Source organism: Ovis canadensis, chromosome 1 (genome assembly GCF_042477335.2).
Source record: "Ovis canadensis isolate MfBH-ARS-UI-01 breed Bighorn chromosome 1, ARS-UI_OviCan_v2, whole genome shotgun sequence".
Taxonomy (NCBI): domain Eukaryota; kingdom Metazoa; phylum Chordata; class Mammalia; order Artiodactyla; family Bovidae; genus Ovis; species Ovis canadensis.
In genome coordinates, this window is record NC_091245.1 from 8,969,574 (window position 1) to 8,985,319 (window position 15,746).

Consider the following 15,746-nt stretch of genomic DNA (forward strand, 5'->3'; position numbering starts at 1 on the left):
AAGTTTTAGCTCATTAAGAGAAATGTCTCATTAAGGGAAAGACCGTAATTCTGGGGTCTCCCTTTTGTCCTTTTGAAATTGGAACACCTTTGCTGGGTTTGGATAAGTACAGGCGGCTGGGGACTCAGTGTGGGAACAGGAACAGAGTAAGTAGGCCTGGGAATTGAGAACCACCAGGCTATTCATCCAGAAAGGAGGGTGAGAAGAAAGGGTGTCCCAGGGGACACCTGTCGTGGGTACTCCCTGATGGAGGCCGTGGAGGCCACAAGGACACTCCTGGTCAGCGGGGTGTGGAAATGAGTAGGGTAGGTTCTTTCCTGTAACAATGGGGCGCCTCCCCTTGGTTTCCAAAAAAGTGAAAAAAATGGAAAGTCGCTCAGTTGTGTCTGAGTGGCCCCTTGGATTATATAGTCCATGGAATTCTTCAGGCCATAATACTGGAGTGGGTAAAGCCTTTCCCTTCTCCAGGGGATCTTCCCAACCCAGGGATGGAACCCAGGTCTCCCACATTGCAGGTGGATTCTTTATCAGCTGAGCCACCAGGGATGCCCTTGGCTCCCAACAGCTCCCGTAAAAGCCATGGTGGGCTGGGAAACTGGGCCCAAGGGGGCCCCTGGAAACCTAGTTGTCCTGGGAATTCCCAGGAGTCCTGTGGATCTTGGGAGATGGATGACCCCAAACCTAGGGGTTTCTACATCCGGACCCGGTCAGGCCTGGGGCAGCCCTGGCAGTGATGCAAACCCCCTTGACTCTCAAGCCCTTGAGTCAGGGAGGGACATTGGCCAGGGGGAGGCCCTGAGGGAGGGGGAGGCCCTGAGGGAGGGCGAGGCCAGGGACCATGGGCCTAGAGGAAGTGGACCGTGGGCGACTCAGCGGTCCCTCCGAACAGAAAGGAAGACAACCAGGCTGGCAACCTCTGGGTCCTCAGAGCCTCCGCCTCCACCCACCACTTCCCAGGCCAGCGGCTCCTCCCCCAGGCCCTCCCTCTGGGCTGGCACCACCCTAAATCCAGCAGCCCAGCTGGGGGCCCAGACCTGCAGCTCCCTCAGTGGAAAGAACCTGGGGCTGCAACCTAGGAGTGACCTAATTAAGGCTGCCACTGCACACCGAGTGGTCACGCGATCTCGGGGACAACCTGAGAAGGTGGTCACTTTCCTTGTTCCATGTCTCACTTACAGGCCCGTCTGAGTCCATGTGGCCTGCAGTTGGCGGCACTGCCAGAGGGCCCTGCACCACCACAGGGAAGGCTCCCACTCCTGACATCCCTGGGGGCTGGGAAGCTCCCCTGCGGCCGTATTTAGAGCCTAGGGACAGCTCCAGAACAGAGCTCAGATCTCTCCACAGAGGTCAAGGCTCCCCCCTCCACCGGCCTGGCCTGGGGTCCAGCCCTGGGGACTGGAGAAAGAAGTCAGCCATGCTCAGCCATAAAGGGCTGGGGACTTCCCTGGTGGTTCCTGGTACAGGAACTAAGATCCCACCTGCTGTGCAGCTACTGAGTCTGTGAGCCTCAACTAGAGAGGAGCCTATGCCTTGGAACAAAGAGCCGAAAATAAATATTAAAAAAAAAAAAAAGCTGAGCCTGCTTTACCAGGATAAACACTATGGAGGGAGAGGGGAGTCTCCTAAGAATCAATAGAAACAGACTGGAGATGGGGGTTGGTGGATGGGGGGTGGGGGAAGGTTGGGGACCAACAGCCCAGCGGGAGGGGGGCCCGGCTGGGGCAACCAGCAAGAGAGAAGAATGCAGTAGCCAGCCGTGGCTGGCCTTAAGGGTCATCGTGAGAAGTCTGGACTGTGTTCCACAGGCAATAGGGAGCCATCAAATGTTGTAGGCTGTCCCCAACCCATAGGGCTTCTCAAGAGGGAAGCAAGATAATGAGATCTGGGCTCTGGCATGTAGGATGGATCAGGGGAGGCCACATAGGAGGTAGCAGCCCCAGGCTGGGAGTGGGTGGTCTCTCGAGACCTCGAGGTCAGGAGGCCTGCCATGCAGGGCCCCGCCTGGCTGTGCAGGGGAGGGTGTCGAGGATGGCTGAGGGCTTCCCTGGTGGTCCAGTGGTGTAGAAGTGAAGTGACGTGGAAGTCGCTCAGTCGTGTCCAACTCTTTGCCACCCAGTGGACCGTAACAGTCCATGGAATTCTCCAGGCCAGAATACTGGAGTGGGTAGCCTCTCCTTTCTCCAGGGGATCTTATCAACCCAGGGATAGAACCCAGGTCTCCTACATTGCAGGTGGATTTTTTTGTACCAGCTGAGCCACCAGAGAAGCCCCAATTCAAGCTGCCAAAGTGGTAAAGAATCCACCTGCCAAAGCAGGGGACAAGGCTTCTGTTCCTGGTCCAGGGAGGTCGCACATGCTGAAGAGCCACTAAGCCTGTGCCGCGCAACCACTGAAGCCCTCACGCCTGGAGCCTGTGCTCCGCAGCAAGAGAAGCCACCGCAATGAGCAGCTTGCACACAGCAACGAAGAGCAGCCCCTGCTCACCACCGCTGGAGAAAGCCCGAGCGGAGCAAGGAAGACCCCTCTCCAGGGGACCTTCCCGATCCAGGGATTGAACCCGCATCTCTGTGTTGCCTGTACTGGCAGGCAGATTCTTGACCACTAAGGCTACCTGGGAAGCAAGAAAGACCCAGAACAGCCAAAAATAATTTTTTTTTTTTTTAAAAGGATGGTTGAGACTTGGTGGCACAGGGGACAAGAACACGGGCCACCTGGGTTCAAACCCCAGCTCCACCACTTATGCAAAGTGCCATGTTGGGCAAGTCATCTAGTTTCTCTGTGCCTCAGCTTCCCCATCTGTAAACTGAGGGATGCTGAAAGCACCCACCTCCTCGTGCTGATGATGTACAAACGCTAATAACAGTGCTGCACAGAACAGCAGGTGCTCTGCTAGCAGTGGCTCTGATGGGTAAGAATCAATCAGAGTGTAGATTTCCTACAGTTGGCTCTTGCAGGAAAGGGTGCGGGGAGCACGCCTCCTTTAGGGAGGGGACAGAGACCCTGTCACCAAGGCCAAGACAAATAGAGCTGCACAGGATCAGGGCCGGCACCTCGCCAAGGCTGGGACAGAGCTCACCAGGTCCCTGAGGGCGCAGAGTTGGGCTTGTCCTCAGCCAGACCTTGTTGGTAGAGGACAGATGGCAGGGGTCCACCGTCCCAGGCACAGAGTTCAGGGAGCAGTGCCAGGTGGGGCCAGGGGATCCCCAGGAGCTGATACCCCAGGGCTGGGATCAATCACAGCCCTGGGGTCCCTTGCCATTCTCACCAGGAAGGGGCGGCAGGGCCAGCCTTGGGCACATGAGAGTTTCTAAGTCCTGAACTTCCTGCAAACCTGACCCAAGCTGGCAGAGTGCGAGGATGTATTGTCAACTAGAGGCAGCCTTGTGCGGGGACAGACCACCCAGCCCTCGCTTCCAAAAATCAAAGAACTGACTTTCGTTTAGCAACATACAGAGCCGCCAGGCTGAGACTGAAAGAAAGCAAGACCAGGTCTGGACACCCCCAGACACACACAGCGACCCACCCACGACTTGCACAAAGGCCTCCCCACAAAGAAGGGCCACCAGCAAGACAACATCAGACAGCCACACTTTCAAAGGGCGCAAGAGCCATTAGTGTAAGGAGACGCCCACCAAAGAGGGTGCTGGCCCCAAGCACTCCCGCCTCTCCACCTGGAGACCTCCTAAAAGAGGAAGAAATCAGAGATGATAAAGATAACAAAGGAGCATGGCAGGGGGTGGGGGGTGCTGGTCTAAAAACCTGAGATGAAGAATGCCTCCTCTAACCACGGGGCTCAAGGAGGCAGACACCCAAGGCCCCATGGTGCAACTTTGTGCAACCAAGTTAGCTTGCACTTTCCTTTTCATCTGGAGTTTCTAAGCTCCCTCTCTCTCTCTTTTTTTAGCTGTACCATTCAGCTTGTGGGATCTTGGTTCCCTGACCAGGAATCGAACCTGTGCCGCCTGCAGTGGACGGGCAGAGTCCTAACCACTGGACCACTAGGGAAGTCCCTAAGTCCTCCCTGACCACAGCCCGGCTCAAACACACCTTGGGCCACCTCTCAGAGGAAGGAACACCAAGGCAGCCCTTCTGAGGGCTCCCAGCTGCCCGGTCCTCCAAGTTGGCAAGAGAAGCAGACAGACCTGTTGCTTCTGGTCCAGCAACAATCTTCCAGAAGTGACTCTGGGTCCCGGGTTCCAGGCTCACTCTCCCGTCCACGTCCACTTCTGGCTCCCTTTCCCCTGGGGGCTTGAGGTCTGCCCCAGCCAGTGAAACCCCAGGCCACAGGCAGGGAGAAAGGCCAAGAAATGAAAGAGGGGATGAACGAGACCACCAAAGACTCACAGGGCTCAGGATTCAGAAGTTTCCAAAACAACTGCCTTCAACAGGGGCTGGCACACCACGGCCTGCAGGCAAACCCCGCTCACCAAGTTTTCTCTGGATGCAGCCATGCTGCTGAGTTTAGGTTCCTGGACGCACTCTCTGCTGCTACTGTCTATCACAGTGGCCGAGTGGCTCTAGGGACCCCACAAGGTCAAATATATTTACCATCTGGCTCTTTACAGACCAAGCTGGCCCAACCCTGGCCCAGAAGGAACCTTGAAGGTCATCTAGCCCACCGCCTAGCCTCCCAGGAACTTTCCAACCCTTCCCTACTGCAAACCTCTCACTCCATAAAGACAGACTACCCATCTTCCATTGGAACTCCCGACCAAGGGGCTTACCACCTTTGAGATCATTCCTTCCATTGCTCCACAACTCCAACCATGAGAAAGTTCTCTCTTCTCTACACTGTGTCTTTCACTGCCGCTTCATTGCCCACCTTCTGCCCCCTAAGGTCGAGCAGGTCCCCACCAGACTTCAAGCTCTCAGCCCCCATCCTCTGGCTCCAAGAGGCCTTCAGATCCATCACGGGCCCGAATCCCTTCCCAGTCCTGGCTGGCTGCTCCTCCCTGGCTGTGTCCAGAAAGACCACGACTGCCCTCCTGAACGCAACATCCCCCAGGGTCTGCTAGGCTACACGGGGTGTCTTGTACATGAGTGGTGGACGGCTTTCCTGGGATTTGAATCCTTCCCTGTCAAGCAGTATTGTGGTCAATCCATCCCACTGTTCAAAGTTTGTTGAGCGTCTCAAGGGCAGAACCCCTCCAGATCAATCTGTACAACCCCAGTACCTGGCATGTGCTTTGCTGAATGAATGAGAAAGCTGAATGAATGAATAGGTCATGACAGGAGGTGAGAAAGAGATTCATCATTATCACCATTATTACCACTCCACAGGAGCAGGCATCAGCAAACGCACAGACAGTGCTGGTCACGGGAGCCCAGGGGTGGGAGCACTGAGGGAGGGTCACAGAAGGTCCAGGCAGCCTGGGAACCTAGGAAGGATTTACCAGGGAGCCGCAGGTCTGCGTCTTGGGGCCACTGAGTACACGTCGGGACTGCAGAATGGCACAGTCCACATTCCAGTAACTCAGGTCCCCCTGTACACAGGCCTTCCAAGGAGCATCTGACTTAGCACCGGGGTGCCCTTCAGTCATCAACGCTCAGGGGACACAGAAGCAGGGCGGAAGGCAGAGGTTTGTTCCAGGAGGACTCTATGATGAGGCCAAAGCTGTGTGTAAGAGAGCGTGACTGAGCATGCCTCTAGGCACGGGTGAGCCTGCTAGAGTGCATATGATACACAGCTATCCTTGAAGCAGGCAGCTAATAGCGAGCTGTGCAAAAATCCAGCGTGAGGGCTGGGCTCCTCCACTGAGTATCTCTGCCCAAGAAGACAGGCCTGGGATCCACTAGCTCCAAAGATTTGATTCATGCAACACATCCTGAGAGATTCCCTGGGTCAGCTGTACCGTAAAACCATGCATGACGTAGCCCATGTCCACCAAACTCCCCAAATCCAGTGGAGGAAGGTACTTCTATTCACTAGTTAGACTAGGGCAGGGAGGTGTTATAGGGCTAAGGGTGTAAATACAGTTAGAGGCCCCTGGACCTTAAAGCTTTGAGCGTGCTCAGTCACTCAGTTGTATCTCTTTGTGACCCTACGGACTGTAGCCCACCAGGTCCTCTCTCTCCATGGGATTTCCCAGACAAGACTACTGGAGTGGGTTGCCATTTCCTCCTCCAGGGCGTCTTCCCGATCTAGAGCTCGAACCCGAGTCTCCTGCATTGGCAGGCGGATTCCTTTATCGCAGGCAGATTCTTTTACTGCTGAGCTGTCAGGGAAGCCCTGAAGCTTTGACACCAGGCACTTAATTTTGCAAGGGAGAAAGGGAAAAAGACTTTTTATTTTTGCCTCATGTATAATTTTAATAAGTCACTCAAATTCTCACAAAACAGGATGCTCTGTAATGAGGAGAGTGGAGGAGACGTCCCTGAGAGGAGATGAGGAGCGAGGAATAAAAAGAAGGAAGCTCTCTGCAAAGATGAAACCGCCAGAAATCGCGCCACCTCCTTCCAGCTCCTCCCACATCACACAACCAGGGCAAAGAAAACCAGTGCTTAAACCCCTGTAAGAAATACTTCCCAGTTACAGCATCTTTCTTCCAGAGACCAAGGCCTCAAACAGAAGCCAACCTGGCTGGGTTCTGGCTGACCACTCACCAGGAATTCACACAAGCTCTGAGTTCTCCTGCCCCACCTTCAACCAAAACACTCAAACAGGCATAATCCAGTGCAGGTGAGGGAATTTCGACTCTAAGGTGGATCACTCTGCACCAAAGACATAATCAGGAGAGTCAGAAGCCCTTGCCTTTCTCTACGGGAGGAAAAAGAAGCACTTAATGTCCGGTTATTTCCACCCACCTTTCTCTGCGTAGAAGGCAATTCACTGGAAAGATACAGATAAGAGTGGGTGGGCTGCCTCCCCTCCCTCTTCCCTAGCAAACCTTAACTCGGCTCCCTTCACCCCTTTTGGCAAATTCCAGCCCTCCATCTCCACATCTCTTCCTCCTTCCCTCAGAGAAAAATCTAGAGAGGATAAAAAGCAACTGGGGATGGGGGAGACGAGAAATGAAGAATTCCAGGACAGCCCCGCCTTTTTGGAGTTCAGCGGTGACAGGGAGTCGGGTGCTGGCAGGGTGTCCATGACATCATCGTTTCGGATTCCGAATAAAAAGACAACTTTCCCATAGCCAAACGCTCCTCTCCCCACCCTCTCTGTGGGGAATTGAAACACAAGCTTTTAGTATGCTGCAAAAACATCACAGCTGCATTTTAAGATGCTGTATTTGGGTCCTGCCTTTAAGTGGTTCCCCTCATTACCTCCCTTTGAACGGGGCCTCTGGATAAGCGCAGGGTAATTAAAATTTCCTGTCTAACCTTGACCGCTCCACCAGCTCCTATTACAGCCCTGGACACACTCTGTAGAGTCAGTTTCTTCGGGGCCCTCTTCCTCTTCGTTTTAAAATCAGGCCACTATTCTCTGGGCCCAGGCTATCCAGTAACACGCTTGGAGATGGAAAGGGAACTTTTTCTGGCCGGGCTGGTGATGCCTCTGGCTTCCCGCACTCATTAGAAAATTCTCTCTCTTCTACAACACACCAGGTCCCAACAATATAAAGACAAATGACCCCTACTCCAAGGATCCACTGTGTTCACAGGCTGGCAAGAATCCAGGAGTTTTTAAAACCTTGAAAATGTAAGAAATCCCTAGGCAAAATACTTTTAAATAGTATTAAAGAGATCAAAGCACGTTTTGCAATGTCTATGTGAGTAGAGGCCCAGACAAAAAGAAGGGGCCTACTCTGATCCGGTCAAGTCAGGTTCTGGGTGAACTCAAAGGAGACATCACAATCTGGATCTAGAGACTGATTAGAAACGAAATTCTTGCTGAAAGTAAGTGCGCTCCTGGCACAAGTAGGGGTTTTCTGCTGGTTTTGTTTGGTTTTTTGCAGTTAGACGGCAACTCCATCTGATCCCCCTTCTGTTGGGGTAGGAATCATTCTGGCTTGGGTTACCTCTCAGACATTCCTAAATCACCTAAATGGCAGAACGTTCCTAAACCTGAAGGCTCCTTGGAAGGGCCTCCCCACCACTGTACTCTCCCAGGAGGCCAGGACGGGACAGTCATGGTGCACACCAACTGGACACCTCTGCCCACCCTCAGTAATGAGCTGAAGGGGGTCCCCTCAAAATTCACAGCCACCCAGACCTGCAGAACATGACCTCTGTGCTAGTAGGATCTTTGCAGGCGTGATAAATTGAGTTAGGATGAAGCCATACTGTGGAATTCCCTGGCGGTCCAATGGTTAGGACTCTGCACTTCAACTGCAAGGGGCAAGGGTTTGGTCCCTGGTTGGGGGACAAAGATCCCCCACGTCCCTGAGCCTGGCCACAACTCCTGGGAGTCACAACTACTCAGCCCGAGTGCTGCACTACTGAAGCCCATGTTCCTAGAGCCCGAGCTCTGCACCAGGAGAAGCCACGGCAATCAGGAGGCTGCGAACAGCTCGCCACAATGAGAGAAAGCCCGGCCAAAGCAACGAAGACCAGCACAACCAAAAAAAATAGATGGTGAAATCATTGGATTCGGGTGAGCCCTAAATCCAACAACAGGTGTCTATACAAGAAGGCCACGTGAAGACAACACACAGGGAGAAGGCCATGTGGCTCTCAAGGCAAAGACTGGAGTGATGTGTCCATAAGCCCGGGATGCCAAGGATTGTTGGCAACCACCAGAAGCTGGAAGAGGCATGAAAGCGTTCTTCCCTAGAGCCTGTAGAGGGAGCATGGCCCAGCTGACGCCATGACTTCAGTTTCCAGCTGCCAGAATGGTGAGAAAACACATCTCTCTTGTTTTAAGGCACCGGCTTGTGGTCCTTGTTACAGCAGCCTTAGGACTCAAATCCACTTACCCCGCAGTGCAGTGAGTGAATCCCTTCAACAACCCCCCTGGGTGCAGTCCCAGAGGGGCCAATAAGCCAGCAAGTGGCCATGCACATCCACGTCCATGTCCGCACTCCACAGCTCAAGCTGCAGGAGAAATCGGCTTCAAAGGATAAAGCAGCCGTTGCAAAGTGTTCGCAAACTGTTTAACAAAACGCACAACACAGAATCTGCATATCCACCCAAATTACAGCCGTGAAAATTAGTGCCGCAAACCTACTGGCCTCACCATGGGCCAAGCATTGCACTAACTGCTTCACATACATGAATTCATTTAATTCCCACAATAATCTCACAAGCCAGGTGCCATTCTATCCCCACCTGACAGAAAGGGAGACTGAGGCACAGAGCCTTCCGGCAACCTGCCTAAAGTAACCTTTGAAGTAGCAAGTGGTAGAGTTGGTTTGAACCCAGGGAGCCTGGTTCCAAGTTCATGTTCTTAACAGGCTCACAACACTGCTTCTGCAATGGATAAAACATGGAAAGCACAGAAAACAAGTTAATGTGTTATGCGTTCTTTGAGATTTTTCACACGATTTTTTTTTTCAGTTTAAGCATAAAAAGCAAAGGAAGTAGAAAAAGGGAGGAAGAGGTATTTTTCCAGTAGTCATGTATGGATGTGAGAATTGGACCACAAAGAAGGTTACGCGCCAAAGAACTGATGCTTTCGAATTGTGGTGCTAGAGAAGACTCTTGAGAGTCCCTTGGACTGCAAGGAGTTCAAACCAGTCAATCCTAAAGGAAAGCAATCCTGAATATTCATTGGAAGGTCTGATGCTGAAGCTGAAGCTCCAGTACTTTGGCCACCTGGTGCAAAGAGCCGGCTCATTGGAGAATACCCTGATGCTGGGCAAGATTGAAGGTGGGAGGAGAAGGGGACGACAGAGCATCAGATGGTTGGATGGCATCACTGACTCAATGGACACGAGTCTGAGTAAGCTCCAGGAGATTGTGGAGGACAGGGAGGCCTAGCATGCTTCAGTGCCTGGGGTCACAAAGAGTCAGACATGACTTAGTGGCTGAAAAACAACAACAACGAGGTACGCTTCAGGTGGAGCAGACACGTGGCAATCACCAGCTGCTGGCTGGATAAGGTGACGCCATAGCAACGCACTCACAGGGCAGGGAGAGGATCGGAGAGGGGTGGGCATGCCTAGGAGGCATAGGTACCTGGAAGACCCCCACGAAGTGCTTTCCTTGCCCAGCCCTCAGAAAGCAGCTGCAGAAGAGGTTCAGTGCAGGAGTGACTGGATGTGAAGGGGGCTGTGGGCAACAGTGAGGTTTTCAAGAGGACTTACCTAGATGTAGTGTTTTTTTTTTAAGTCATGCAGTTTTTTTTTTTTTTTTTTAAAGTCATGTAGGACAGCAGGAAGAGGGAAACATGAAAGAGGGCCAGCAGGAAAGCTGGGCTGAGCTGTGAGCAAAGCTGGGATCAAGGACCTCATCAACTGCAAAGGGCACCTACAGGAAGGTGGCAATGCCAGGCCAGCAGGTGGCAAATCCCCAGATGCCAGGCCCCAAAGCAGCCTTGCGGGTAGGAAGGGGATGAGGACTGAAGGGCAGAGCTGAATCAGAGGGTTCCAGGTGACAAACTCTCCCTGGCTGGGAGCTCCTGACCCTGGTGGGGTCGGGGGAGCAAGAGTTCAGCTGCCTCCCAGGGGAAAAACTGGGCAGGAACCCCTGAGGGGGGGACCCCATCACGCTCAGGTGGACGCTCACAGGGGCCAGGGCCAAGGAGTCCCTGTTTGTGCCCATGTGGGTGGCAGCGTGGGGAGGGTTTTGGACATGGACATGGGGCTTGGAGCCAAAGCTGGGGAACGGCTTTCAACAGAACGCCCCTGTTTCATGTCTCAGGCTGACTTGGCGCTTGTCACCCACTCCTCTCACTCAGTTCTCACCAAACCCTTGAAAGAGGGCTTTCCGGGGGGGCTCAGTGGGAAAGAATCTGCCTGCCAATGCAGGAGACGTGGGCTCTATCCCTGATCTGGGAAGATCCCACATGTGGCAACTAAGCCGGTGAGCCAGAACTGCTAAGCCTGTGCTCTGGAGCCGGGTGCCGAAACTACTAAAGCCCCGATGCCCTAGAGCCAGTGCTGCACAACAAGAGAAGCCACGGCGGTGGAAAGTCCAGGCCCCACAACTAGAGAAAAGCTGTGCAGCGACGAAGACCCAGCACAGCCAAAAATAAACTTTAAAAATTCAGTTAAAAAAAAACTTGAAAGGAACAGCTGCCCCCATTTTACAGATGAAGAGCGAGATGTGGTTACGCAACTTGCCCACGATCACAGCGAATGACCCTGGAATGAGGGGGAGGGGGGCTCTGTCTGTACCTTCTCCAAACTCAAAATGGATAATTGGGTCCTGATACTAGATTTAAGGGGGGTTTCCCAGATGATGCTAGTGGTAAAGAACCCACCTGCCAATGCTGGAGACCTGGGTTCAATCCCTGGGTGGGGAAGTTCCCCTGGAGAAGGGCATGGCAACCCACTCCAGTATTCTTGCCTGGAGAACTCCACAGACAGAGGAGCCTGGAGGGCTACAGTCCATGGGGTTGCAGAGTCGGACACGACTGAAGCGCTTACAGTATAGCATTAGATTTGGGGGGGAGGGAAGGGTTTTTCCAAACCACCATCAGGGAAAGCATGATTCTCACAATGGTCTCTGCCCCTGGCAGCCACAGCAGCTACCCGGCCCTCACAGGAAGGTGGTGATTTTACCACAGTGCACACACCGGCTTCCTCAGTAAAAGTCCCACTGCCAAGCCCTCTGCCAGTCACCGCAGGGGTGGGCCACGTGGCTCAGGCCCAGCCAATCAGAGCAATGAATTCCTCTGGCCACAGTAATAGATTCAGAGCCAACCAGAAACAATAGTAAAGCTACAAAAGACACACACACAATAAGGCCTTTGCTATGGTTACCCTTCCCACTGGACTTACTAGAGCTGCTGTGGCCACACCACCACCCCCAGGGATAAGCCACCTGAGAATGGGGACCACACAGAGAGGAAGCTGGCTCAGAAAAAGACATGAGCCTCTGAGGGCATCATTTGAGCTCCCAGATACAGCCATACCTGACACCAGCCCTGTTTTCTTAACTGCTTGAGCCCATTAATGCCCTTTTTGTTTCTGCCAGTTTGGGTTGCAAGTGGCAGGAAACCCCAGCTAGACTTGTGACTGACCCAGTGGCTCTGGAGAAAGAAGCCCCACACTTGACGAGACTGCCAGTTCTTCAGGGCCCTAGAGCGCACACTGCCTGTCCTTTAGCTTGACCTTCTTTCAGCATCTGTTTCCTCATCGGTGCCATCTTGCTTGATCTCCCAAGCCCCCCTGATTGTGTTCAGTTTAGTCCAATTCTTTGCGACCCCATGGACTGCAGCAAGCCAGGCCTCCCTGGCCATCACCAACTCCCAGAGTTTGCTCAAACTCATGTCCATTGAGTTGGCGATGCCATCCAGCCATCTGATTGTGTGGACTCTCTTTATTACTGTTAGGCAGCCAACAAACAAACAGCCTTTCCAAGACTGTTCTACAGAAAAAACATAATAAAAATAAATAAATGAAAGAAATCTGAATGACCCCAAAGCAAGAGGAAGATGACAGTTCCTGGGATGCCCTCTCTAAAGCCGCCTGGACTGGGAGGAACCGCTGGGCCCTGGGAGCCGTCAGTCGGGGAAGAGTACTCCAGGAAAGGCACAACCCCAAATAAGTCAAAGGGGTGCTGACAAACCGCACACGTTTCAGGCTCTGCCCCAGTCAGTCTTCCGCCTCGACTCAGCTTTCCTTGCTGGGCTAAGTCGCTTCAGTCATCTCTGACTCTGCGCGATCCTAGGGTCCGAAGCCCGCCAGGCTCCTCTCTGTCCATGGGATTCTCCTGGCAAGAATACTGGAGTGGGTTGCCATGCCCTCCTCCAGAGATCTTCCCCACCAGGATCAGAGTGCATCTCTTATGTCTTCTTTCCTGGAGAAGGAAACTGCAACCCACTCCAGAAGTTTAGCCTGGAAAATCCCATGGATGGAGGAGCCTGGTAGGCTACAGTCTATGGGGTCGCAAAGAGTCCCACAGAGCCACTTCTCTTTGCTTTCTTTTTTCTATGTCTGCTTTACCACTAGCGCCACCTGGGAAGCCCCAGGGCTCCTTAACGGCCCAAATTACACCCACCAGGTGTTAACTCCAGGAGAAGGCAATGGCACCCCACCCCTGTACTCTTGTCTGGAAAATCCCATGGACCGAGGAGCCTGGTGCGCTGCAGTCCATGGGGTCGCTAAGAGTCGGACACGACTGAGCGACTTCACTTTCACTTTTCACTTTCATGCATTGGCGAAGGAAACGGCAACCCACTCCAGTGTTCTTGCCTGGAGAATCCCAGGGACAGGGGAGCCTGGTGGGCTGCCGTCTATGGGGTCGCACAGAGTCGGACACGACTGAAGCAACTTAGTAGTAGGTGTTAACTCCAGAGAACAGCCTGGAAGCGAGGGACCGGGAAATTAGGGTGTCGAGGAAGCCGAGGAGACGCGGTGGCTCCGGGTACCAATCTGCCGACCTCGGTGCCGAGGCTGGAGCTGGACGCAGTCCGGCCTCAGGAAGGGGCTCAGGCTCCCGCCACACAGTGCCGGCCACAGCGCCTTTAAATAGAACCTCCGCGGGTAGGACAAACACATTCCAAGCGCTTTTTAAAACGCCCCAAGCAAGACCTGGCCGGCGGCCTCCGATCCCCCCAGGCATTTCCCGGTCTTGGCGAAATTCTCCAACAAATATTAATAGCTCAGTTGGGAGCTTATGGTGTGCAAAATACTTTCTGGCCTTAAAAGGCAGGATGATTTTTTTCTCCCCACTCTCCAGATGAAGAAACTGAGGCCCAGGGAGCTGCCAGGCTACAAGGCCGACTACCAGTACAGGCCACCAGGCAACGCTGCCTCCATCGCCCGGGGTTGGGGCTCCCCCGAGGGGCACGACCGGAATGAACCCACGTCGGACCAGTTGCCAGCTGCCATGTCCGGTTCCTACGGGCGCCTCCTGCCCAAGAGGCAAGAAGAGGGAACACGGCCAAGGCGACGCCCCCAGGAGGCTCCCCAAACGCGCTCGCTCCCGGAACGTACTGATCTTCCGCGAAGTTTAACAAACCCCCAGTTCTCTGTCTCCGCGGGTACAGCAAACCCCGCGCAGCAGCCAAGGATAAGTTTCCTCCTTTGTTTTTAAAAGATAAAGGACAAAGAAGGCTAATTTCTCCCTCGGGAGATAAAGTTGGCAGGTGAGGCGCAGCGCGTCTCGGTTTCCTAGAAGTTGCGTGCTGGGCAAAATCTCCGAGCCAGGAGGCGGAGGGGGCGGGACCCGCCGTCTGGACCCCTGAGCCCAGGATTCGGGCTCGGTTGCCCGAGCGGAACTTGTGAGCTAGGTCAGGGAGAGCCGCGGCTCCTGCCCTCGGTGTCCCAGCCCGGCTGGATCACCCAGCACCACCGCGCCGGGATCGCTCGGGGCGTGCGGGATCTTGGGGGCGTTAGGGTTAAATGATAAAGAAACCGCTGCACTGGCCCCCTCCGTCCTACCCCAAACGGGGCTCGGGACTCCGAGAGACCGCCCCACCTCCCCTGCCCCTCCCTCCGGGGCTCCGGGTCCCCGGGTCCCCGGGTCCCCAGGGGCGCACGGCGCGAGCGCTCACAGTTTGAACATGCTCTCCAGGTCCTTGATGAGGCGGCGGCTGAACTCCGGGAACTCCGAGTAGGGGTGGAAGACCCTGCAGCGGCGGGGCCGCGCCGCGCCCTCGTTGATGTCCAGCCGTCGGTTCAGCTGCGCGCTCAGCTCGGCGTCGGCTCTGGCGGTGGGCGCCCAGGCGGGCGGCTGCGGCTGGGGCTCGGCGTCTGGGGCGGCTCCGGGCGCCGGCTGGAGCCCGCTGTCCCCTTCCTCCCACTGCAGTCGCCGCTGCAGCTTGCTCGCCAGCTCCTCGCTGGCCATGGCCTGGGTGGACCCGGAGACTCAGGGACTGGGCGGGCAGCGCGCTCCTGGGCGGCTGGCGACTCTGCGACACTTTGCCGAGACGGCGGGGACCCGCTGTTGGGTGGAACCGTGGGCAGGCGGGGCGGAGCCGCGGCTTTAAGGAGGAGCTGTGGCTCGGGGACCGCCCGCCCCGGAGGCCACAGGTGCCCGCCTGTCCCGGGGATGTCGACCGGCCGAGCGCTTCCCGGGATGGGGCGCAGACCCTCGGGTCAACCCTGAGCTTTCCGCCCGCTCCCGGGGGCCCGGGGACCTTGGGGTCCTCCGGGAACGGCAGCGGGCGAAAGTTTCACTACCGTTCTGGCGGTTCCTTTCTCGTCCCCCAGAAGTGCCCCGACTGCCTGCCGGCGCTCGCGGCCGGTGACAGACTGGGGGTGGGGGGAGCCGAGCGCCCCGGAGTGACACCCGCGCGCCCCCAGGACTGCGGGTGGCGTCCTCGCCGCCACTGGTCTCGAGGTCTGGGAGAGGGAGGCGCCCTCAGGGAGCGCGGGGAAGGGCGAGCTGACTTTTAAATACTCACTCTAAAGACATGTTTCCAAAACACACTAAAAATACTAAAAACAAATAAGCAAACAGAAAAAAAAAAAAGGCAAGCGGGCAGAGAGGAACTCCTGGCTCTCTTGTGGTAAGACACCAGAGCCACTTCGGAGACTCTGACTTTTTCTGTGAAACGCAAGAAAGTAAAAAGGAAGCTTGAAAATAAAGAAATAAGTCAGCATTTTAACACCACGGTTAAAAAAAAAAAGTCACTCCCTAAGGAAGGCTGATGTGGATGGCTGTTACGTCAGCCAAGCCTTGAGAAAAATCTTGTAAACACCGCTCTGCCCCTGAGGACTCTGCCTTGACTTTGTTCTGACTGCCTGGGGGCTGCT

The 15,746-nt window shown here is 54.8% G+C and overlaps 1 protein-coding gene across 1 annotated transcript in view; it reads right to left on the reverse strand.

The window, feature by feature from the left end:
• Positions 1 to 15,360, reverse strand: part of EFHD1 (EF-hand domain family member D1) — a 43,625-nt gene extending 28,265 nt beyond the window's left edge. The window contains exon 1 of the mRNA XM_069585538.1: positions 14,543 to 15,360. Coding sequence (XP_069441639.1) covers positions 14,543 to 14,835 — 293 coding nt within the window. The 5' untranslated portion in view covers positions 14,836 to 15,360. The remainder of the gene's footprint in view (positions 1 to 14,542) is intronic.
• Between the last annotated feature and the right edge of the window lie 386 nt (positions 15,361 to 15,746).